At 39.3% G+C, this 26,656-nt stretch overlaps 1 protein-coding gene across 1 annotated transcript; it reads left to right on the top strand.

Moving 5' to 3' along the window:
- Nucleotides 1-574: 574 nt before the first annotated feature.
- Nucleotides 575-26,656, top strand: PPP1R3A (protein phosphatase 1, regulatory subunit 3A). Its single transcript, XM_010574016.1, has 4 exons — nt 575-1,368; nt 21,587-21,645; nt 21,756-21,892; nt 24,113-26,656. The coding sequence occupies exons 1-4, from the start codon at nt 575-577 to the stop codon at nt 26,654-26,656; spliced, it is 3,534 nt and encodes a 1,177-aa protein (XP_010572318.1).

Raw genomic sequence — 26,656 nt, forward strand, 5'->3', positions numbered from 1 at the left:
ATGGAAAATCCTTACCTAGAAAAAGCTGGCATAGTTCTAGGATCTGGCCCACTGAGTTAGCATGGTATAAAGCCAGGGCAGAATGTGACATTGCACTTTTATATCTGAAAACATTGTAAAAAAATGGCCTTAAAAATATATGCAGGAATAGTTTACAATATAGAAACTATTCACCTGATGAAGTATATGTCCTAATCAGAGATGAATAGCTCCTCATTTGTGCAATGTGATGAATTTGTTGTCCAACATGAGTTGATCATCTAAAAATAGCCCCATTTTTGCAGTTTAATGATGCAAAGACATTAGTTTTTAAATACTATTTTTCTTCTTAGCACGTAGAGCCACATAAAAATAGGGAATGCAATATTTGAAATGTATCGTTCAAATTATAACACCTAATACTCTCAGATGGAGAACAGGCCAACATATTTCACACACCATAGCATCTATTAATAGGCCTGACTCCCTTTTGCAATGTCAACTGTAACATTAATCCTTGTTTTAAATCACAGTGTCTCAAATATCAGCTGCTACTAGTTGTACAGTTCTCTTTCAGTTTATATCAGAGAGCCCAATGGAGTCTTTTGAAGGACCTAGTCGGGTTAGCAGGGCTAACTTATTAGAAGTCCCCACTATAAATGATTTCTCTTCAGAGGACGAAGATGTTAAACCTGACATTAAACATCGTTTCTCTCCACTTCCCCGAAGGCGGAATTCTGTTTCTTCAGAGGAAGAAGAGGCAGATACCCCCCCCACCATCTCAAGAAAAGTTTCATTTGCTGATGCATTTGGATTTGATCTCGTGTCTGTTAAAGAGTTCGATACCTGGGAAGTTCCAAATGCAGGACAAAACAATGACATAGAAGATGAAGTTTTCCCTCAGGAGGAATATTTTTTCTCTCAACTGTTTACGTTACCTGCTTCACAAGAAGAACTTTTGCAAAAAGTGCGAGAGCAGAAAGTACAGTTGGAGTCAGTTGTGTTCCTGCCTGGGATTACCTGTATGAACGGTATTATACGAGTCCTCAATGTATCCTTTGAAAAACTGGTCTATGTTCGAATGACACTGAATAACTGGCTCAGTTATTATGATATCCTCGCAGAGTTCATGCCTAATTCTTGTGGTAGTGAAACCGATCAATTCTGCTTTAAGATTTCTCTGGTGCCTCCTTACCAGAGAGATGGAGCTAAGGTGGAGTTCTGTATACGCTACGAGACGTCGGTTGGTACCTTCTGGGCAAACAATGACGACAAAAATTACACACTGATTTGTCACAAGAAAGAAACTGTGCCCAAGGTGGATAATAAACCACACAAAGAGGTTACTGACAGACATCTTAAAGGCTGCTTAAAGACGACACAAAGCAGGTGAGGTTATACCTTAACTTTTGGTAATTTACAATATAGCTGGCTAATTCTAACTTTCTGAGTATGCCTGCTGGAGCTAAGACTGCCCACGCTGTTTTCTTCTGTTGGTTTTTTTTTTAATGGTAAATTAGACCAAGACTTGTTTTCAGTAAAGCTCTTGTATATACCAGCCAGTAGTTTTCTGCAGACAGATTGGTTGGGATCATAGTTTTAATATATGGCATGTGTGCCACTTATTTGAAAAGTAGTGTGAGGGTCTATAAGTTATGGGCTGTGTACTGATTTTGATCTCTGTAGGATATAAATCGAGCTGATATCAGTGAGAGCTTTGCTCCAGACTGAGGTAGTGTACAGCTAAAATACTTTACATCCACTTCCTTGGTAAGTCAACAAAAATTTAAAAGCAAAACAAATCCTGCATTTTCACATGATTTATTTCATGGTTTATTCTCTACATGCAATTATTAAAACAGAAATGGTACTGGTGGTTCAGGAAGCTGATAATTTGGGGAAGGATCCTACTGCAATTAGAATAGCTGGTACAAACTTTTTCGCAAGTGGTTGGGCTATTCTGCAAGTTGTATATTAGGATAATAATTTCTTTTTCCTGCCACTGGTTGATGTTTCTGTTTCACAAATGGTGAAATGAATAATGATTTATAAGGCAGAATTAGTAATATATTAAAGAAAAAACATATGTAGAATTTATCTCATATATATTATTCTAATTAAATGTAGGCAAGTATTATGTTAATTATAGAGTAGGGTGGCAGTGGTTAACTTATAACTTAACCCCACATAAAGAGAAACACTCAGGAATAGTAATTTTTGGCTTCCTACTCTGTTTTTAACTCCTTTCTGTAAGCAAAACAATGTTGCCCGTGAAAATCTAATTCTCAATTTTTTGCTCACCAAATCTACTATAACTCAGTTGGAGTTCTGCAGAACTGAACCCATATTTTACCTGCAGCATCCCTTGCAATACTTAGATCCCAGAACTGAATTCATGTTGAGTTTTTAGTTCCTATACTCTTTCCAAGTAAGGCAGTGCTGTTTGATTTCCTTGGGGCTCTTCCACTGGGCTGAACTGGTGGGCAAGGGGGAACATAACTGCAGCAGTGGTGGGAGCTTAAGGAGAAGGGAGGCAGCCAGGGCTTCCCCTGCGCAGAACCTCCCTTCCCAAAAGCCAGACTCGCTGCGCTGAGAGCCTCTGCCAGCCCTAGCTGTGCGTCAGCCCTGTGAGGAGAGATGCGTAATACGGCTTAGTGCCTGCATCAACACCGTGGTGTAAGAGCAGCCCCGGGGCTAACCCGAGGCCCGAGGCATAGCCAGTCCACAACAGTCCACTGATCAGTGCCCCTTGGGCCAGCTCTGGGGCCACCACGATGATGCTTCCATGGAGGAACATCCCGGTAAGTCACAGCAGAGGGAACGATGACTTTACCTGCCGTGTGCTCAGATCCTGACATTTGTCCCTGGTTCTGTACATCGTTTCTGTCCTTCAGGAAGTGCCAGATGACCCATTCTGGGTGAATAAGATAGCCTGAGAGAAGGGCCGTGATATCAAATACCACAGGCATATGCAGGCAGTGTGACTTCAGCTTGCGTTCAGGTAGCCCACATGGAGCAGATGATGGACACGGAGAGCTGAGTCTTAATTTAGTGAGCCCTGGGCTTCCAGATGCTTTCAGGACTGACCTGCAAATTTAGATATGATTGGGCAGCTGAGGTTGAATGAATCCTAAGAGTTTAATTCTCTGGAGTGTCCTGTGACATGCCTAGTGCTAGCATAAGTAGCAGAAGCATTTCTTCTGGGGGATCCTCTTTTATACGTATATGTTAAATGTATTATGTGTAAGTCAGACAGAGAGGTATTTTAGAAAATGGGAAAGGAGATGACATGTCTACTCCTTAACATAAAATTATCTTGTCTCTAATTAGAGTGTAAACTTGTTGCCCTCCATATCAGGCTGCAGAAGAATGTATATATGTGTGTGTTTGTGTGTAAACATATATATGTATATATATACACACATGTGCATATTTGTTCATATATACACATTAATATTTGTGATATTAAAACCAAAGTGGTCAGATTCTTGTTTACAGTAAGATCTGTTACACATTTTTGGGAAATAGTTAACTAACATGCACTTTCAAGACCCTCTTCAGTGGCAGAAGGATGTAAAGAGACCTTACAGTAAATGCAAAAATGAGCTGAAAGTACTTTTGGAATACGGTTTCAGTGGTCACCAAGGCTTCTGAAAGACAGTTCTGGCAGATTGTAATCCAGGACCAATTTTATGCTACAGGGACTTCATTGACTTCACAGGAGTTACAGCTTTCACCAGTGTAAATGAGGTCAGCATCAGGGCCTTTTGTTTCAAAAGAACTAAGATGCCAACCTCCATTGCTCACTTGTTTTTCAAAGTGTCTTTGTACATGTTGCCCCTTTGAGTGAGGAGGAACACCCTGCAGACATCTGCAAAAGTACCTCATTATTCTCCTTCAGACCCTCATTAAAACTCCTTTGCTTTGATGTCTAGAAAAAAGCGCAAGAAAAACAAACCCCCCAAAATTGGCAAAGTGAGGCTGCTGATGTGCTATGACTACTTCATATCATGTTGAACAGTGCTGCCTGTTTCCCAGCTCTCCTCCGCCAGCCCGTCTCTCTCACCTCTTGTTTTATTTTCAGATGATAAACTTTGCAGCGTTTATATATGCTGTGCTGGATGTTTATAAAACATTTAGCAAAGTGGCGGTCCTGGACCATAACTAGCTTGTCTTAGGAGCTGCAGCAATGCAAACAGATATACACAGAGGTGATAACAATTTTACCTATGGTTCACACAATAAATACGCAGGTAAGGAATATTGCTATCTATGCCCACAAGCTGGATATCTTAAAGGATTCTTTATAGCAATCTGAATAGAAGGATATTTTAACAGGACATTTATTTAGGCCCCAATTTCAAATTTAGAAACCTGTTATAACTTTTTAAAAAAAAATTTGGCTCGGAGATATTTATACTTTCTCCTAAAATGTGCAATTTACCTCTTCAGTTAAAAAACAGGACTGTTAAAGAATTATGTTTTTTAAGCAGAGAGTCTGATCCACTCTAGGGCATACTTGTGTGGCTCATTAAATGTCATTAGTGAGGATTAGTTGCGTTAGTTAAATGAAAGGAATAATATGCACTTTCAGAGGAAGTTACTGAGGAAACACAATATGACTGTATTATGTTACCCTTAAGAATATGAGCCAAGACAAAGTTGTGTGAACGAGGGCAATGGGGTAGCTTCTGACATCATTATTAAGAAATAAAATAAAAATGGACTTAACACTCAAAAGTTGCACCTGAAAAAAATGATAGTGAAAAGCAAAACTGCACGGAATCATTAATGCTGAAAAGTGTCTAGATTTGAATATTCAGAACCATATTGACTTAAAATCCTGCCTATTCATTCCATGTTTCCTTTGCTTCTGCTTCTATGTCTAGGCATGCACAAATAGTCGTCTCTTGAAGTTTCATAATGTACTTGCTTCTAACTATATTTTTCCAAGCTAAAATTCTTTCTAACCTAAATTTTGACTATTTTTGTATTTTTTAAAAATCTCAAAAGGATTCATAAGCACAAAATATAGTTTGAAAAAATAATATTTGAATTAATTTATGTTTTAGTCTATCTGAAAGTGTGCATTGAACTTGTACATACTCATGAGTATATTTGGGGGAAAAAAAATGACTCCTAAAATTTTAAGGTTGTCACTAGAAAAAAGAGAGCCTTTGTGAGTAAACAGCCCTGATTTCTATCATATATATACATATATCTAAACATTCAGAAAAATGGAAATTAATTGTATCAGTTCCACTCTTTTTTTGTTTGACTCTCATGCTTTTGGGACATGGATAATGATTCTGAACACAAATTTCTCCTGGTCCCCAGGTTTGGACCACATTATTTTGTTGTGGATCCCAGCCTCCTGCATCGGTCTGATCAGACAGGGACTGGTTGCGTGTTGCATGAGGCAAACTCCTGTAGATCATGTTGCACAGTGCAGTGATAACGACCTGCAAACCATTTCCCCTGTCACTGGTGAGGCTGCACCCCATTTCTGTGCTTGGTCCTGGTTTGCCATCTGTCAAGAGAGCAGCAGGAGCAAGAGTACAAGGAAAATGGCCAATAAGCATGAGAATTGTTTTACAAAAGGGTAAAACATGTATTTGGACTCCTGTCTTCTGATAAGAAAGGGGAAGGCTAGTATTTTTATCATAACTTAGAGTTATCCCCCTCTTAGCTCTCTGAGCCCACAAGTGTATCACTGAACTGATGTTGGTCCTGTGCTTTTTTTGTAATTGCCAGACTCTATCTTTCTTTGAATGGTAGTGCATCGATTCACTTTTCTCTGTGATGCCACTTTAAAAAAACCCACAAAATAGGGTGATGCCTCGTACAATAGCTGATCTAGGTACAGTGTGCGATGAGAACGAAGAGATTAAAAACCCCAGGTCTGTGGGCCAGCAATGCCAACTTCAGCAGCGTAAATACTGAATGGTCTTAAAGCAATTGCTAGTGAGAAAATTTCTTCTGTGCGTAAGTAATCTCCTGTCTTCAGCGGCTGTCTCATCCCCTTTCTGATGGAAGGCAAAGGAAGTAAGTTGCTGAAGATCCAGCCTGGCAGGACTGCAGTGTGCTCACTCCATCATCCCCAGGCAAATGGCAGCCCAGTGCCCAGATTGCCCCAAGAAATGCAGTTCTGCATCAGCTCCTCTTGGCCTTTCCCACAAACCCATGATGTGATTAAAAAAATTCAAAGGCTTTTGCAGAAGGCATTTGGAAATAGCTTCGCATGTACTTTGCTAAGAGGAACAACTGTATTATTCCCAGCTGGTCCATTTAAAATATGGCATTTAAATTACGTTCCCTTTTAATCCTTGTTCTTTTGATTATTGTACATCATCATCGGAAAGGGAAAAGGAGAGCAGAAAAGGTGTGAAAACACACATCTTCTTTGTGTACTGCTATTTAATCTCAAGGTTGTTTCTGGTATCTCAAGTCACAAGTTACACCTTGATCAGCATACAGATATGGGATTTGACTAAAGTTTATTACTATTATTAGGAAGTGACTGCAGTCACTGTTTTTACCAGGAGAGCAGCTGTTAGAGAAGCTATCCATTCACAGGGAGCCAGCTAAAAGCAGCACTCCTCTGCTGTTCAATCTGACCTAGTATTCCCAGCTCTTCTCTTGCCTCCTGGTCATTGCCAAGTCTTTGCCAGTTGTAGATGTAGGTAGCACTGGCACCAAAATAAGACTTCTCCAGGTACTTGAAGACCGTGATTATCGGGGACACAGGATAATTATTTAAGGTGATCTAAAATATATTATTCAGACAAGTGGGGTAAAAGCAAGCTGTGGATATGAGGCTGAGTATTAGGAATGCTTCTTAATTGTGACTCTAGAGTTCTCTTTTAAGGAAATTGCTGCAGCCTTACTCTCCAAAGTCATTTAAAATAAGCTAAGATAAACCACTTGAAAAATATTCTACGGGGAACAATCCTACTTGGCCAGGAACTATATTCAATGGTCTTTTTTCTTTCTGTCTAATCATAGCATTTCAAAATCCGGGCATACTTACTATTTGAACTATGAAATATATTAAAGACCCTAAAGATAGATATCTAAGTTAATGGCATAAGGCTTTGAATGCTATCACAGAAATGCTGAAGAAACAGGTGGAAGTTATGGATGAGAATGGCATGCACAGAGCAAATAGACACCTGCTAACCATACTTGTGGTCTCCTAATTGGAGAGTACCTGAAGACTGAAAAACTGTCTCATTTTTGCTTTTGGTGATTGTGAACTGTGCTGCTCATGTGCCATCCATTTATTGCACTGGAAATATTAAAAGAAGCTTCTAAACTTTTAAGTGACAACTTATGAAAATAGCGCGTTGCTTTACTGGCAATCTTAGCATAGTATTTACTCTGGATCTTACTAGTATCAGTGGTTTCTCGTTCACTTCCATGATCTACCTTAGAAACTGCTCTCACCAATGTTACAGAACAGAAATTTGTGCTCTAATGTATGGGAAATACTGGTTGCTATAAAGCTTTTTCACTTGTTTGCAAAAAACTATATAAAACTGATGCTCTGTAATCTGAGTATCATTCCTCAACCATGTAAGTAAGTACAGGTAATTATATATGCATTGCTTGGCTTTACAGTTGTAAGATTTTTTTGCAGTTGCTACAATTTCATCAGCTTATTTAAATATACCAGGTCTGTAACACTATTACAACTGACTCTTAGAGCTCTTTAATGCAGCAACTGGCTTGATACTGCAATAGGCACAATAAATAATTTAATGAACATCAGGAGTCTCACTGAACTTTGTAGAACTCTGCATGTGTAAAACTATCCTTGAATGTTAATATTTACAGGACCAGAGCTTATTTCTATGCTTTTTCAGATCACTGATTAAGGACCTTTGGACAAATAGAAATATATTGCTAAATGAACTCCTGTATTCACTGTTCAATGACTCTTTTGTTTAGGGACATATCTGTTTTGCAAATTGAACCAGGCTAGAAACGACCATTTCAATACTCTGTCTCCTGTCCACTGTTCAGGTATTGCAGTTCATAAATGTTCAGTTGGAAAAAAAATTTTCCTTTACATTCACCTTGACTTGGCTAAATGTTATTCTTGAAAAGATGTTTAAAGTCAGTGAAACATTAACTGAGAGCACTGGAGTCATATTTAATCAATGCATTCACTACCAGTGTCATTTGAGCTGTTTATTCTGATTATGAACTTTAAGCCATGATCCAGCCACAGCACTGCAGCTCTGAACTTGAAGCAATTGGTTCAGCTACAGTGGAAGTCCAGAGGACCAATCACCCATCATATTTTTAAGATAAAATGTGGATTCTCTTCTCAGTTATGAAACATAGGAAAAATGGTCCGAATAAATACTTTGCAAGTTAAATGCAGTCCCTGCCTTAGGGCAAAGGAAGAGATAAGACCTTTTAAGCACCATGGGAGCATTTTAGAAGTGGCTATTTGATCCCTAGGCCTTCAGTGACACACAAGAAAATATTGGTTCATATGCCAAAGCATAATGGGGGGCTTGGTTTTCTGACTGTCTCTCTGCTCTCCTCCTGATCTGTGGAACCAGCTGATACTCTGACACTAAACCCAAAGATTTATTACTGCTGGTTACTAATAGCAGTCCTAAAGAGCACTGAAGAGCACTGAGATACACAATTGAATGTGAACTAGGTAAAGCTGGCAGATTCTTCTTACCTTGCACTTAGGTGCACCAAGTAGACTTGCATTTACATTTTGCTTTGATGCATAATTATGGTCCCTACAATAATGTTTATGGCTGCTGGATGATAAGCATAAGATGTTCAAGCCTGGATCACTTCATGTTATGGTAGGAGGTTGGGGAGTTTGTCAGTCTTTCTCTTTCCCCAGCTACCCTACTAAATCTGCACCAGTGTCTCCTAGGTTATATTCCAGGTCTTCTTTATAGAAATATTGATACCTACCACACAGCTGCCTTCTTGCTGTGTGGTAGTAAGACAGCATGTGAAAAAAAAAATGGTTACAAAAGCCTCTTCTTGTCATGATAATACCTGGGAATTTTATCCTCTTGAGATACCTATTGAATTTACAATTGCTTTCCAAGGTTTAGATCATAGTTGTCCTCTCTCAAGAACGACTGGCTAAGGCTTTTTGTGGTCACCCATTCTGTTCTCCTCCCCAGAGGTGGTATCTGTGTCTTAGTCTCACCTGACTGCCATCTATCTATCTACAGTCTCTCTTAGGCATCTGTCACCTTCTTGCATACGTGCTTCAGCATACTGCAGTCAGCCTCTAGGAAATGACTCTCCTCTGACATGCCAGTAGGGGACTGCTCCTCCTCTATTTTTTTGATGTGAAATCCAGGGAAAGACCAGATGCCACATAGGCTAAGGTTTTTTTCCTCTCAGATGTATCCAAAATGGACACAACTTGAGAGAAGTGCAAGACCTGTTGATGGTACTTGCTTTTCTTTCCTTGCATCTTTTAAAACAGTGAGAGAAAGAAGCAAGAGAAGAACTGCGGGGCTCTACCCCCAACTTCCTTCTACAACACCATTTTGGTATTTGATCATGCCCCTTCCAGACCAAACAGCAACCTAAGAAGCATATCCTCTGACCTTAGGCCAAGCCTAGCCCTCAGGAAACTTGACTCCTGACTCACCTTTTCTTCTTTTCCAACAGCTTCGCCCTGGAGATAGGCACCCCAGTAGTAAGGTCCTGCATTACTAATTCGCAACGGAGCTGTCAATAGAACTTCTAACCCTGTTCAAGGGAATCTTTCCTAAGAAATTCTCTGTTTCTGAAGTAGTTAGCCCATTCTGTTGAAGGACTTATGCAATTTTCTGGCCAATATGCATATAAAACAGCTGTGTAACAAGACTTCTGAACTGGTTTCTCTTCAACATTGTTAGGTAGATATCATAATAAGGTACGACAATCATGACAGAGCTATAAAAGGATCTGAAAAAAGTTGCAATCTTCCTGTTCATAGTTGCTGTAGCTTAACTTGAGGTCTAGCTGTCTTATTATGCATGGGGTTTTCTGCAGTCTTCATAACTATAGTCATGAGATTTGGGGATAGGCAGGGCAATATTAAAGGTTTGAGCCTGGCACCAAATTGATGTCGGGCTCCTGGTTTACACTGTGTGGCACTAAAATCTTCAGATGGACAGATATACATCTATATTTTTAAAAAAAAATTGTACGAATGCTTTGCCATTAAAACTCAAGGTCTTTTTTAATGAGCTAGAAAATAAAGACTAATTTCTTGGGACTCTGTTTGCTTTGAGGCTATGATTATTCTCATCCCAAACCAGGCCAATGCATTTTGTTCTGTGCCACCTATGTCCCTGCTTCAATCATAAACTAAGACTGAAAAATGAAAATATTAGTAATTGGAAAATATAATCCCCTGGATAGCACCAATCCAATAATCTTAATAAAAATAGGTTTATTACAAACATTGCCTGAACCCTACTGGGAATTATCTTTTCAGAAAAAACACTCAAATTCCCTTACAGCTGCTCTCTTGATCAATTGTCCCCCTCGATACTATTAATCATCATACTATATGCTGCTTATTCTGAGCATCTTTTTCCACTTTGCTTTCCAAACTTCCATTTCAATTTCTCCTTGTTTAGAAGCTACTGACAGTCCTTTATTCTCCTTCTGCAGGCCCACCTATTCTCTTCTTCTGGTGTCAGCCCCTTTTCTTAGATGAGATGACCAAAAGTAAGGGATATTTCCTCAAGGTGGGGAAATACCACAGATTAATATTCTCTTCCTCAGATTTCAAACGTTTAAGCAGAGGTTCATTTTGGCTCTATTTTTATGCAGAATGCTTATGAAGTTTGCTAGATTGACTCTCCTGATAATGCAGCCTTCTATTCACAGCGCAGTTTCAAAATGGTAGCTGCAGCGTAGGCCTCCATTGCCATGCCAGTGTGCAAATATCCTCACCTACCACTCTAATGATGAGCGGGTCACTCCGTCTCCCTGCCTCTATCCTCTGTGTCCTGACTATCAACAAGGGAGCTAATTAGTGTCAGTCCTGTTTGTTTGGTGACACCTATTTAGTAAGAACTAGGTTGAGCCTTCTCTAACACCACTGGTAGTTGAAGGTCATATAAGAAAATCAATCTTGCCTAGATTTGTAAAAAGGGCTCTGATTTTACGTACAGCTTCATTCTAATAGGATCACTTGTAATGGCATAATATTTTAAAATATTTTTCAGTAATTTCCACTTAATGTTCATACAGCTATTCATTTATGGCTGTTGATTTTCTTTGCAGTTTTTGCTTTAATTTCTGAATCTTTTCCTGTGTGGTCTCAATCAGTTTGGAATCTAGCAATGTAATTTAAGTTATTGTTTTCTGCATTGTTTAAATTAAATTATTTTTCTGTCGTGTTTCTATTTTTTTAATACCTCCTAAAAAAATTAAACATATAAACCAAAGGCAATGATACTGACACACACAACATGTAATAGCAACATCGTGGTTCAGGCACACAAAACACGACATCTCCACAAGGAGGGGTCATTTGAAGCCAAAATGCTCTTAGGTAGGAATTGGTCATATTTTCAGGCAAAGCCATCTGGCAAGTAGAAATTCAGGTGTGTGTGTCAGGAGCCTAGAACTGAGGAGCAGTGCTTGCTGAGCTTCAGCCCCCTCTGCTTTGCTGTCCGCACCGACAGCAGTGCTCCACGCCGCGCTCTGGTTTCTGCTGTACCTAAGGTTCAGTTCCCAGGGCTCTGCCTCGAGTTTTGGTAGGAGGCAGTTATTTCAGCCTGAGGACACAGCCGGCTGCCCAGGCCCGCAGTCCAGCCACCTCCCATGCTCTGCTCCCCAACACCTCCCCGAACTTCAGCCCGGCGCCATCAGTTTCCAACACAGCTGTGATGCCCCTACCTAGCACTAAGATCAGCTTCTCTTAACGATATGTAAAAGCCTGAAAACTACTTAGAGCATTTCCCTGAAAGGTGGTACAGCTGAGTACTTAGTTTCTTTGCAACTTTCAGAGCCACTTTACTGCTTCCCCCCACCGCCCACTAATGGATTTGGTACTTCAGAGCTCACACGTGCTGCAGTGTTGACACCAGCTGCCTTTGGTGGTTGCCGTCTTTGATCTGCTGCTCACTTTGTCGTCTCCTCCAAATCCTGGGCAGACTCTCCCCAGTTCTGATTTTACATGCCTGGCACCTCTGCCTTCTTGGCCAGTCATAACTCGGTGCCCAGTTGTTTAGTGCTCTCCCTAGTGCATTCCCCAGTGCTCTAATATTTGACTTTTATTTCATTGGGTTTTATCCCTATGTCCTATCTTAAAAGAGCAGAGGACCGTTTAATTTTCTCATGCAGTAATGTCACTTTTCTTGTATTTTCTTCATATCTACCATAGTCTATCACGACATCTCTTCTTGTAGGGTGCACGTCTTTTTTTATGCACCCTAATCTTCATATGCTGCGAATCTTGTTTGAATGATTGAAATTCTTTAGCAATCATAAAAAACCTTATTCTGTTTTAGATGATTCCTAAGAAAAAAATGTATTCCTTTAATTTCTAGCAAATTCTTATCAATACCTTTATATACGAATTGTTATAAAGATAAGCTATTCTTATCTAATGGTTTCTAGGAGTTTAAGACTGTCTCAGCAGGAGTTGCTGAGGGATGAAACTTCTAATGATGATTTAAAGCAGTGAAGTGTGTAGGCTGAAACTGAAATAATTATTGCTGTAACCCTCTAAGCACTCTAAGTTCCTCAAGAGAAAATACTTTGTTCAGAACAGACCCTGAACAACAAAATGCTAAAAAAGTAAAATAATAAAAAAATCCACCCCTTGGAGCAGGATGATAATTTAGAACTAGAATCAGTATAATGTGAGGATGTTCTCAACAACTGCTCACAAATGCATCAGACATCGCAATTAAAAAGGAATAATAATTATGGCCCCATTCTAAAGTATGTAATATTCTATTCCATTCAATAAGCCATGAACACTTTAAAACCATCAGTGTAATCCACAAACCTATATTTACAACATTAAACTGGATGTTCTGCCTTTTCAATAACTGTCATCTCATCTCTATTATTTTCACCTCAGACTCTAATTGTTTCTTTTATAGGAGCTAACCTACCAGTGTCCTTGGCAGTACAGTTTATGGCTCATGCATTTACAGTAATTGTTTGGGCAATTTGCCACACGGTATAACAATCTTCACATCACAATCAGTTTTTATAATAAACAGCATTAGTTGTGAAAAATACAAGTGATGCATGATTCTTATGGTAGATAAAGGGCACTGAAGATGCCCTTTAGAAAAAGAAAGGAAAATGCTCAAGCCTTGAACTGCTTGAGAAAAATACTGATGTCACAATAGAGCTAATTAATTTGATGGTACAAACAAGAGGGGGAAAGGGCCTTGCATTCATTAGTGTCAATTCCAGATGAGAGCATACCGTTCATAAAAATAATATTCTGCCTTCGTTTAGACAAAATGTGCAGGTAAACAAATCAGAAATAAGCACCAATTCCTGCAACGACGACGACTTCACTCCTTTTACTTTATCAAGGCTCTTGCTCTTCTCTAGCTGCAGGGAGCTCAAAGCCTGGGTAGGTACAACTTGCGGGTAGACCTCTGGACGAGGCCAGATCCTGCTGCCCACCAGCAGGATTTGGCCCTGGAGCCTCTGTGCGGGGTACCCGTCTGCTCCTGGGAAGTTGAGCGTGCACTTAACGGCTTCTCTCCACAGCACGTAGGTGGTTGCACATAAAGATGTTCCACTGCATGCGGCTCTTCTGCAGACGTTTTGTAGCCTCTCCATTTTCAAGTGCCCAGAAATAAGAGGTCAAGCGGTGCTTGAGGAGGCTGGTTGACACACCTCCGGCAGGCCCAGTCTCCCACCTTAGAAGTTCTCCAGAAGAGAAATAAGGTATATGGCCTCTTATGCTGGGGCACAGTCAGGCGAGGCCCCAGGAACCACAGGCAAAGTTGTACCTCCCCTTCTTGAGCTGGCCTGTGAACTCTCTGGCAGCGCCAGGGCTTGAGACTAATATTTATAGGGTGCTGGAACCACATGTGATAAGAAATCGTGGAGTGGTTGTATTATAGGACTATAACTTCAACAGCTGATAACACGGGCATCAGTCTAAATCAGTAGGACACTTGTCGCTATAATGAATTTTGGACTGAGTTTACCTTATAGAGGTATAGAGGCAAGGAATGAGTTTACCTTTACTCATTAAATATTTAGTTCATATATTCAGTGAGGGAGATGGAGATAGAATTAACTATGGAGATCCCATTGCAAGAGAAGTCAAAGTCTGCACTTTGGAGATCCACACACTGGGATCCTTGGCAGCTTCCGAACCCCTTCTGTGAGTTGTCATACAAAGACAGAGAGGCCAGAATGTGATTTGGATCTAGATCCCGGAGGGTGGGTGGGATGTATCTTCAGTAGTAGTCTCACCATAATGAGACCAGAATCAAGCTTATATTTTAAACTTTTTTTAATAGTACCAGCTTTTTTTCCCTTCTTATATTTTCTTCTCTCCATTAATTAGTTTTGCTAATATTTTCTCCCTGTCCCACTGGTATTTTAACACCAGTATAAATAGAGCAATATTTTAAATGTAATTTTCCAGTAAGCCAACTGTTCGGGGAGGGTTATGTTAGTAAAAAAAGTGTTGAATTCTTACTCTACTGTGTCTTACAAACAATTTAATAGAACTTTAAAGCTCTGTTTAGAACTTTATACGTATACAGTCTTTCCTACAGCTTTCCAAAATTCCTTCTTCCTTAGAAATTGATTTTAGTTGTATGTTTGTGGGTTTTGAATGACATTGCATATGATACTACTGAAGTTCAGAATTACATGTGGAAAATCCTTTATTTAGTTTCTCATCAATGTTCTTTTAACACAACTCCTGCAAACATTTTACAGGATTTCTGCTTCCAGTGTGCATGCAAAATTTTTAAAATCATTTTTGTAATTGCTTGAGTTTTCTTAAATAAACATAGCTATTTCCTTCTCTACTTCCTTTTGACATGACATCTTCTGCTAATGATACAAAAATAACCAAACTAAACCGCCAGCCCTTCTCTCCCTATGTGCCCCTCCTCTCTGCAGCTCCATGGGGTTACAGTTCTCTGCAGGATTCCTGTTTGGCTCCAGTGACATCTCAAACCTGAGCACTTACCTGCACTAATTTACTTTTTGCTCTTCTGCTTCTCAGTAAAACATTGTTGACACATTTAACTACTCCTTTTCAAGGATCTCGTGTGTTGTTTGCATCCAAGGGGTATCATTCTCCAGCAACGCTGGCTATTTTCAGCACTAGATCCAAAAGCAGTAGTTGTATTGAAGGTTGCTGCTGTATTAGGCTCCTCTTAGGTTTAAAAATCTGACCTGAAATTAAAATAGAGTTACTGTTTGGTTAGCAACTTCAATCTTGCCAGCTCCTTTCATGAGAGCGTTTTAGCTTCACCTCAACTTCAGGGTAAAAGAGGTTCGTTTTGATTTTAAATCCACCTTGAAGATAAAATCAGAAGCATGAAAGATTCTGTGAGACCCTAAGCCTACCTGGATTTTTAAATAAAATTGTATTGAAAACTTTTTTCCCTCTTACATGTTTTTACTAAATATTTGAGAAATATGTTCTTTAAATACTTTAATGTTCCCATACCTATTTCAATTTCAGACAAAATAACATATTCCCACAGTTTCTTTTAAATATGAGATAGTATAAAATTGTTCAGGCTGCATTAATTTCAAGAGTTTTACAGGTACATTTTCATCTTTCCATACTCTGTACTCCAACAATTTTAGCCTTTTCCCGCATTCTGTAAAATAAATATCTTGTGATTTAGGTATTAAGATCTAGCATAACTGGATATAACACAGAACAAAGTGAACAGTGCTGCAGGTTATACAAACATACAGATACAACTTCTGCCAAATATTGGTGTGTGAATTAAACCACGACAAGCTATAATAACCTCACCCATTATGAAGAGATTAGTAGCTCCTGGCTATAGTCCCAAACCTATTTCAGACCAGACCAGAGCACCTGCTGTTCCACAGTGAAATGTGTGCTCCTGAAGGCATAACTCTCAGGGCATATAGCTGCACAGGAGCATTTGAAATAGGGCTGGACCAGGACTATGGGACCACGAGGTCTTATCCCTAGGGAAATGTGTTGCAAAATACTCTTCATAAAAATATATCCATGTTTCCATACTAAGACCTTCGCTGTTTCTTCTATGCTTATAGATCTTCTTTTAAGTTTCCACAACAAATGTTTTTGTGAACTCTTTCTATTAATACATTAACAGAGTCTTGCTGATTAATATCTTTTCTGTCTTCTCAGTATTTACCCCTTTGCTATGTTAATAGAGTGCATTTATTTCTCCTCTCAGACTTTACTTTGCTATGCTGGAAATAGAAATACTCATTTTGTCTCCTTGGTTAATATAGATTTTTCATTCTGCCAGTCTTCTTGTAGTCCTCTTCTGCACCTGTTTCAGTTTGAATTAATCTTTCTTGAACATCGTATGCAAATGTTCCAGAGGAATTCTTAGTAGTGCCTGGTTCCGCAACATGAATATTTCTTGGAAACCTTTCATTACTGGCACTACCTTCCCCGACACGTTACTGCAGAACTCCGTTTGCCTTGTTGCCACAGTCATCTCACACTGGTGGCTTGGAAATGTTTTCTGCCAAAAACAAACTCAGATTTTTCTTGTTTGCCTCTTTCTTCCAATTTCTGAGCCCTCATTTTGTGGCAGAAACTCTTTCTAGTCCCTAAATGTATAACTTGGCACTTCATAATTTTGAATTTCATCCCTTACCTATTATTCTGATCCTCCAGGCCACCCATTTCTTTCAATCCTCCTCTGTGTTGGGGATGACTCCCAACTTCCTATCTGCCACAGATTTAATTTAACTTTGACTTTTTGTGCCTTGGTCTGTAATAACATGACTGAGTAAGTCTGATTACACGACCGGTCCTCTTCAATTCCCCGGCGACGTCTGCGAGCTCCGCGCAGCCCAGCTCGCGGGGCTCCGCTTGGCACCAAGCCCCTCTCCCACCGCCCAGCTCTTGTACTCATCTCCCTCTTCTCCAGTTTAATTAATAAATTTCCCATGTGGTTGCACAACAAATGCTTTAATGAAGTCCAGATAGATTAGATAACTGATTTTTAGACAAGGGAAATATAGTAATCTTATCAAAGACAGATATTATCAGGTGAGTCTGGCATTTTTATGCCGTTTCCCATTTATCAGTATTTATTCTCTCATTTAAGTTTTGTTCTAAATCTATTGTGAAAACTTTTTGAAGACATCTGGGCCTGTAGTTGCCCTGACATTACTCCTCTTCTTTTTCCTAAATATAGCTAATACTTTTCCTACTCTTCTGATACTGTTACAGTAGTATCAGAACCAATTTGATAGATTTGAATAGCAAAGATTTTAAACCAATGTGTGATTTCCTCTGTTGGGTCTCTCAGTATTTTGGGTTGGAGATTATCTGCTCCTCTTAACTGGAGCATTTTTAAACACCTACTTCTGCTCCCAGACTGGATGAAATATTATCATTTTCTAAATCTTTGTTCCTATCAGTGATATCCTGTAAGGTGTCTATTCCTATAAGATTCTGCCCACTGCTAGCACTGTGGTAAAAAAGTTTAGAGGTCTTTTGATTGTGGGGTTATACATAGATTATCTGAAATCTTGATCAACCCTCACTTCTAAAAACCCTTCCTATTTAACTTAAAAAGACTAATTCCAAAGCCTTGACATGTCTTACTTTATCCCAACCCTTTCTGAAGTCAAAGAAATATTGTTCATTGGCTAATTAAATTTTTTTTTCTCATCACATATACGTTGTCTATCTACTCCTCACATCTTTAGGGTTCAAGTTTAATTATTTTTCTCTGTTTGAGATGCCAGTTCCATATAACTTTGGGACTTCTGAACTCCTTCGCATAATGGCCATCAAATTTTCAGTCCTCTCAGTCCTACTAACTAGTCCCTGAACTTCCCGTTTGTTCTTTCTAAATGTGAAATTATAGTGATAACCTGTTTTCATTCTTGCTTTCTTTTTATCACTCAGTCCAAGTGAATGGTAATTCCATCAAGAATGAATCATATCAGCATAAGTATTTTTTTTGAAGCTGGTAGAAATTCTTAAGTTTCTGATGTACTTTATGAAGATGTGCCCCATTCAGCTGAAGGAGAAAAAGCAACTGAGCTTCTGCAGGTATACAGGTACTTATGTTGGAGGGGAACTGCATCAGCTGATACCATGGATTTTTCTAGCTTGCATTGTTGTCAGAATGCCTGGATCACTTAAAAATAAAAGTAAACATTTTTAAACAGAACCCGAATTTTGTGTCTCTCACTACACAATACAGGCACATTTAGACCACCCTCCACAACACAGTGAGATAATTAATTTATAAAACAAAATCTTAATTAATATTAAAATTAAAAAATCTACTCATGAAATTCTGATAGTGAGCCAGGAACTTTTCAGAGGAATACGGAGAAAGAACAGTCAGTCAAAAAACTTAGTAAATAGACAGACACCTTCTAATTGCCACTGTTTGATGAAGCAGCTAATTTTTATTGGCTTTTGGGAAGCATTTCAGTCTTTAAGGTGTACATACATGTTTGAGATATTGTTCTGTATTTGTATGCACCCATAGTCTCAGCAGCTTCCTATCATTTCTTAGGTTGAAGTAGTGCTGTTAAATGACTATTGTTTTATGCTCCCTGTGATCCTCAAAGACTGCAGTATCAATATCCTCAATTTAGGTTAATTTAAGATTTCCCACTAGAATAATTATACGAGGACAGATATTTCTGGTGTAGAAGTAAAATAAGGAAAAGCTGTTACACTGACTTTCCCTGTACTTAGGTATTTGCAGGACAGGTGTGCACAAATAATGGGCTATAAACCAGCAATCTTTATAAAATTCAGTGCAACATGCAAGAAGTTATGTTGCAAGCCCTACAGTGTGGATCCAGGCTATGAGGCTGTATTGTCATTGCTATTTATTACCAATGTTGCAGTTGTGAAAAGAAACTTGCGAACCAGGGCTCCAGATGCTACTAGAACAAGAGTGAAGGACAAATTCAACTCAAATCACAACAAAAGTAAAACTGAGGGGCTCAGGTAGCACTGAGGTAACTTTCAGCTTGAAGCAGCTTTATACTTGTTCATTTAAAGGTTCAGAAAATAGGTACTACTCCTTAGCATCCTTATTCAAAGACTGTGTCTATATTTTATGCTGAAAAGTTGGTAATCAAACCCCAAAATAATCACCGGATAAGGAACACAGGGAACAGCGGGAAGAATCCAGTTTCTGTTTTCTCGAAGGAATGAAGAGTAAGCTAAAAAGTAAAGGTCCTGTCTGCACATACAGCTTCAAGAGCAGTATGTAAATCTGCCCTCCACTTTCTTCTAATACGGTCTTCCTCCTGGTAATTTGGGTACTTTTTGGATGTGTGTGCAGTGTGGTTTTAAATCTCATCAGGGTGTGATAGAAGCTGAAAGTGCCACTGCATCTTGGCTGCGAGCTCTGGCTGCCAACAGACTATTATGTTAGATATGGGCATCGACATCTCCCCTTCTTCTGGGAATGCTTCTTGACAGAAAAAGATGTGTCAAACTCCATTCCTTTAAGAAGTAGATGAGGGCCCCTTCTAGCAGCAAAGGATGCTATCCCTGCTTCCCGAGAGTTGCATCCACATGGCTGAACGCTGCAGGTAGCCAGCTACATTCAAAGAAAAGCTTTGAGACACTCTTTTTTTCCCCCACTGGATAGCAGTAGAAGATTCCCTGCTGTGCCCATGTGGTTTTGGGATCATTATTTTGGGGTGACTGACTCAGCTCATACGTTATACATGTCTTGGCTTCTAATTTGGGGCTTTTGCAGACACCCTATTAACACCTAAATGCTTTAATGCATCTGTCTCGTGGTTAAGCCCCAACCTACACAGTGCCTAGGCTTATGGAAGCAGGTGGGTGAAAAAGATGCAAAAGGGCAGAAGAAAACTGGGAACAAGATGTAACCCTAGGAAGCATTTGAACAGTAAAAAAAAAAAAAAAAAAAAAAAAGTATAAATAATCAGCAGTAATGATTTACCTTAAAAACCCCACAGATCAACTGGAAATAAGGGTCTGGCTCTGCCAGCCTTTTCAGGATGAAATGCAGAGTATAGCAACTGCTGGCAGGGGAAAGTACAACTCGGTGTGAGTGGGAGAGTGAGAAACATGTGGAGGCTATGCATGTACCAGAATTCAAGAGTGACATGGCGTTCATATGGATAGCAAGAATATTCAGCATTATTGCAATTAATGGTGAAAAAGAACTGTTGAGAGAGCGTTAAATCTTGTGCTTCAAGGACAGCTTCTAACAACAAAATGCCAAGAGGAAATTCAATACAGTAGTGCAAATTACTCCAAGTATTTTCCTACAAGGACTTTACATCCTCCTTTGAAGTATCTGATGGTGGCCAGTGTCAGAGATCAGATGCTAGACTGGCAAGATCTTGTGTCTGCTTCAGTCTGGCAATCCCTATAAAGGCTGGATTTTAAAAAGTTGGTGACAGTCAATGTCTAGGTTCTTTTAACAGAGTATAAATTTAGCATCCTCCTTCTGAATTAAGCATTTAGGTGGCAGAGTTAATGTTATATCAATTCAAATGAAAGACACTGGAGGAAAATAGAAGGGGAAAAGATTAATATTTGAAAATGAGAAAGTAATTTTCAGTAACAGAGGTGGACGGCTGGTTGAAAAACGCATAAATTAAGACCTACGGAAAAAAATTGCTCCTCATAGAGAAGTCATTAGGAGTGATATAATAATTTACATTTTACATAAGTGACATTCTTTTTAATTTTTTTTCCCTTTTCCACTAAAGGTTACATCCCTATAAGCATGCGGTTCAAACTGCTATCACTTTGCATTGATATTGATGAGGACTACAGGCACTTAGCATCTCTCTGTAGGTATTTGTTGTGTTGGACCTGGCCTTTGTTTTCACAGCCAGGAAAGCAACAGCAAAAATTGTGCTGGTGGCAGGGAAGCAGAATTCGTTCCTGCCGGCCAGGCATAGCTTAGCAACAGGATTTATACTGTATACATGCAGGGAGAATCTTTTGATTTATTTCAGGTAACAAAGATGCCTTTTTCCAGCGATCTCTGTATACATACCAATATTTGAAAAATATAAGCAAGAGAGAGGCCCAGTCTCCTGAACACATATATCCTTCCAGACCCTTGCCTGACCCCAAAGTTACTCTCTCCTGTCACTGACCCATCTAATCACCTTTGTGCTGCTTTCTCAGAAAAGGCCTGGGAAAACCCATCAGCTTTGCAATGTAATCTGAAGGTCAACACATTTTCATTTTCTTGGCCAATTCTTTCTTTGACCAAGACTTAATATCAGGTCACTCAAAAAAAGCTACATTTTATAAAGCTGTTATTTTCAGAATTTCAAAGAACATTCAAAATTTTGTGTAATTAACTAGCGGTCTTTATATCTGAGTCTAAGAGGAATTAGAACAATAATTTTTGCAGAATAACACAGGAAGTTTCTTTTTGTTTAACAGCAAAGAGGAAATATTGGCAACGTCTGACGATGACACATGGAATAATTCAAGGACTTCAGGTACAACACCCGGTTTAATTAGTTCTTCCTTACTGCACATGTTAATTAAAAAATAGTGTAACAAACAACCTTACAGAAATTATTCAAGTATGTTTTTGTTAACTCTTCAGACACAAACATCCCAGAGATTGTTTATTCACAAGCAGAAGACAAAGACACCAAACCAGCTAATGAAAATATAAAAGATAAAAATGCAGAATACAACCAGGGTGATCATGAAGATGATGAAAAAGAATTAGAGTTGCTGGTAAGTGTTATACAATTATATCTACAGTATTAAATGATTTGAATCCATTTACGCTTCAAAGCTGGTGAAATGCCCCCTTTTAACAGAGCTGACTGATGTACTAATTTACAAATGTAAAGCCTTGGTCTGTACTTTCATTGAATCTCTAACTGATTCAACAATAGAAGGTGCTTTGATTTCAGTATAGTGCATCAACTTTTTCTGGTCTTAAATTAATGACTTCTCCCTTTTACTTCTTTACCAGAGGCTCTAAATGACAGTTTGAAGGAATTAGAAGAGTAGCATTTCAAAAATCTCTCCTCCTAGTCTTTAGGATGGCAATATTCTTAAATAAATGCTTTATATTTGGTAAAAATCTTATATTTATGGTACTGTTTGCTTTTGGAGTTTTTCAAAGGATAACTACGTAACATGCTGTATGAGCAAAATAAATATATATATATTTATGTTAGCAGATTTTTCTATATCAGTGTTTGACATTAAATTTGTTATAATAAATTTCACACTCTGTGAACATTCAATCTATTTGGATTTGTGTGTGTGTGTGTGTGGTTTGGCTTGCGTTTTTCAGTATGAAAGAAAAAATGGCAATAAATGAGACACGTACAGCAATCTATTATTCTCAGTGTCTGTTCTCAGCTCATATCATTTGGGTGCACAGATTCATAATCATAGATTATAATAGCTATCACCTGTGAAAATGTGAATGCTGAATCAGACAGGAGAGGAAGATTAGAACCATTCTTTTTTTTTTCTTATTGAGAGAGAGAGAATAAATTACTCTTATTTGAATATAAATTTTTCTTGTCTTTTACTTAAAAAAAGTTGAAAATTGTTGCCTATTGTGGGACCTTTCACTGCCTGAAAGTCAGTCTCCTTTTTTTTTTTTATGGTGAAACATAAAAAGGAGGACCTCTAAAATTCCTTGTTGTTCTCAGTCCACCCTGTTACAAAAAGCAGGATCAAATATAACCGTTTGTTTATCAATTGCCAGGATTGTCCATACAATAAATGAAGGGGGAGCTATAATTTAGATGTTAATTTACACTATGCGCTCTTTAATGAATTAAACAATGAAGGCTTTTAATAGATGGAAATACAACCAAATCTTTGAAACACACAGGCATTGGCTCATAAGACAGCTGTGCAGTTGACAAGTAACATGAGCCTTATGTGAGAAGAAGGGGAAATCGTAAGATTTGCATATAATTATTGAGATCATGCAAATGTCAGTTATGAGGAGGGAAAAAAAACACAGGCATCTCACTGTTAAATCCTGACAGTTGGCATCACCGAAGAACTCAAATACACTTGAGCACTGGTTGGCAGAGGGTCATTAAAACAGAATTTGCAGAGACATTAGCTCCCTCACTTTTCTTTGAGTGACGTTTTACTATTAATAGTTTGCAGAGGCTTTGCAGAAAACATATTAATAAGAGAAACTGTAATGGGGATATCTACAGCAAGTGCAAATGCATAAAGGGGTGCCCAAGAAGCTAGCCTCTAATTGATCAGCTAACGCTATCAGTGTGACTATGCTAAAGTGAGAAGAGAGTGCAATGACAAGCAGGCATAGCTGAATAATACAATATGATATTTGGGAGCTAGGAGGGAGAGTGATTAGTTTCTGGCCTTTTACTTCACTAATCTCATTTCCAACTCATGTCTTACCAGATTGTCTAAAAACAGTCTGGTTTGAAGCCTGTAAAATGGTCCCTGAGAGAAACGAAGCACAGATAATCCTTACAGTATTTGTCAGTGTGAAATGTGTCTTTGTTTTACTGGACAATACTGTACATTACCAGGCTTTGATGTACTGTATCAATGCCCTCATTTAAGCACCAATCCCCCCCTCGCCCCACGCCTCCCTCTCTCTAAACCTAGAACCGAATGTATAGAGAATGAATTAGCCTCCCTTTAAGGGAATATTCTCTTCAGATTTAATTTGTATAAAATGCACTAGCAGCTTACTGAACTCATGAATAAAGAGAGAGGGTTCTGAATGCTATTTTATTTCCCGCTCCTTTCAGCACCACCATAAAGCTCATTACCTATGTTAAAAAATACATATAATGCAAATTTTGCAAATGGTTTGGAACACGTTTTCGTAAAAGCTTTGTTACTGAAAACAAAACTTTCCATAACGAAATCCTGCCTCCTTCATTCGGCACATTTTTGCAAAGCGCTTTTTGATCATTCTTTTCTATTCTATTGTTTCAGCTAAATCAGCACTTCACAGGAGCTAGAGGTACCTCTTCCAGAGATGAAAGGAATTTGTACACAACAGAACCAGTTAATTTTCCAAGTGAAACTGAAAGATTGGAGAAAAAGCTAACCTCTATAGAAAGAAGCAGTGACTTGTACCCTGTGCCTATCAGTTCCTCACCTGAAAACACTTCACAAGAGATAGGAGGAGAATTAAAAGATAAAGTTAAGTATTCCCTAAGAGATTATAATAGTCAGCCATCAGGGAAGGAAGTTGCTGCTGGCACGGGAAACAGCGGTGAGCAGTCTTTGGAATGTACTGGTACCAGTGAAAGCCTTTTATCGGCAAAATATTTTCCTGAGACAAAGCAGAATGAGGCTATCGATATTACGGCTACTGTCTCAAGCTGGCAAGGAGAGAGCCACACAGATATTTCAAAAGTCGAAACAGATAGTGCCTCGGGAAGTAAGATGATGGAGAGGTTATTCATCAGTGAGGATGATGGTGATACCTCAAAAGGGGCCTGTGAAACGAGACCAGAAACCATTTCTCCAGAGCATGATGAATCCATGCAATTAAATGCATGCATAGCAGGGACGCTGGATGGCAATGCTAATCCAGCTCCGGAGCACCAGGCGCTGCAAATGTCTCACCAAACTCCGGATTCATTGTTGTCAGACGCTGACAAAAATGAAGGAAAAATCAAGGTGATTGAAAGCAAAGTTCGGGTACATTTAAGAGGAGATTTATATGCCGACACTTTTGCACGTGCTGATGTCTCAATAGATTCCACAACAAGCCAATATATGCAAAAAAAGGGGGTTGGCGAAATGTCAGGAAAGAACTATAACACTGATGCAGGGAAGGAGAAGAAAGTCATCGAAGTAGCAGACTTAGCACTAATCGGCGAGGAGGAAGCACCCAAGCCTTTCAAGTCACACAGAAAACATGCCGCCAAAGCGTCGAAGGCAACGCCTCCGTCCGCCGAAGACAACAAACGGGCGGCCAGGCCTGCACAGGCAGATCCCCCGGCATCCTCTCCGGGGGATGAAAGGAGAGCGGAAGACGCTCGGGAACACAGGGGATTCAAGAGGTTAAAAGACAGAGGAAAGTCAGACAACACGAACAAAGGAAGACTGATGGGAAAGGAAAGCGAAGCAAAGCCCGCGGAGCAGAGGTGGCTAGAAACGGGTAGCGAGGTTCGGTGGGCACCGCGGGGGAGCGCGGGGCCTCGGAGCACAGCTTCCACAAAGGAGCTGTTTACCTGCCAGGAGGCAGAGAGTTGTGAAAAGTCTTCTGTCTCCGAGCAGGGTATTACAGAGGAAGCAGAGGCAGGTACAGCTTATATAATTAAAACAACATCAGAAAGTGCTCCAGAAAAAATGTCTGCCAGTGAAAAAGCAGTAATTGCTAAGCTACCTCAAGAGACTGCGCTAAGTGACAGGCCCACAGAGGAAAAGGAAACAGCGTTTGATACACATGAAGGGAGAAATGATGGTTCACATTATGCTCTTTGTCAACTCAACACAGTGGGTGTATTATATGACACTGAATTTGAAAAGGAATCAGTTTTAGATATTTATAATGCACGTGTACATGAAACACTGCAAGGAGAAACGATGTCTATATGCAATAGCAGGGAAAAACGTGCCAAAGCACAACCAGACATCGGCAATATTTCACCTGTAGGAGAAGCAGTAGAGGCTTCTGCTGCAGGAAAGAAAGAAGGTTTGGGGCAGGGTTTGTGTTCAGAAGTATCTAAATGTCCCCCGAGCACCCAGAAGCATCGATACAGTGAGGAGGCAGAAGAGCTCTGTAGGGAGGAAAGCCGTGTTGATACGCTTTCCTATTTACATGCTAAAGCTGAAACAAAAATGCCACCTTCTGGTACAAATGCTGTGCCCGGTTACCATTATCAAAGTTCTTCGGTGGCATCTTCTGAAGGGTCCACTGTGGCAGGAGATACGGAGCATCTGTATAGACACTTTGAATTCAAAGTCATTGACAAGGTTGCTGCTGAGTCAGGATTCGATTTAAGTCTACCGAATGAAACGACATGTATTAATAAAAACCTCTCTCCTGAAGCTGAAAAAAAAGAAGTACCTTCCACTTCAGACATAGCAATTTCTAGAGAAGGAAGAGGAAGGAATATGGGTCAATGTTTCCATCAAACAGAGTTTAAACAAGAGAAGTCACCAAGGCCAGAGGTTTTAATTAGTAAGCCTACCAAAGAAGTTGGAGGGACAGGCTTTCAATCTGACCATTTAATAACTAAGGGGAAAACGCTAAACTCGCTTGATGACTCACAGAAGGAAAGCCAGCACATTTCTGATTCTGCAGATATTTCTAACGAGAAGAGTGAAGCACTTAAGTTACCTAGTGAGTCTCCAGGATTAAAACATATTGCTTGCAAAATCTTTTATTTCTTCTTCTTTCTTCTCTTTGCTGCAACACTCTACCACTATGATTTGATGGTTTGTCTGGCACTCTACCTGTTCTCCTTGTATTGGCTATACTGTGAAGGAGGAAGAAACAAGGAGTCTGTCAAGAAGGAATAA

This window comes from Haliaeetus leucocephalus, unplaced genomic scaffold, assembly GCF_000737465.1.
Source record: "Haliaeetus leucocephalus isolate CR32 unplaced genomic scaffold, Haliaeetus_leucocephalus-4.0 Scaffold406, whole genome shotgun sequence".
NCBI lineage: Eukaryota > Metazoa > Chordata > Aves > Accipitriformes > Accipitridae > Haliaeetus > Haliaeetus leucocephalus.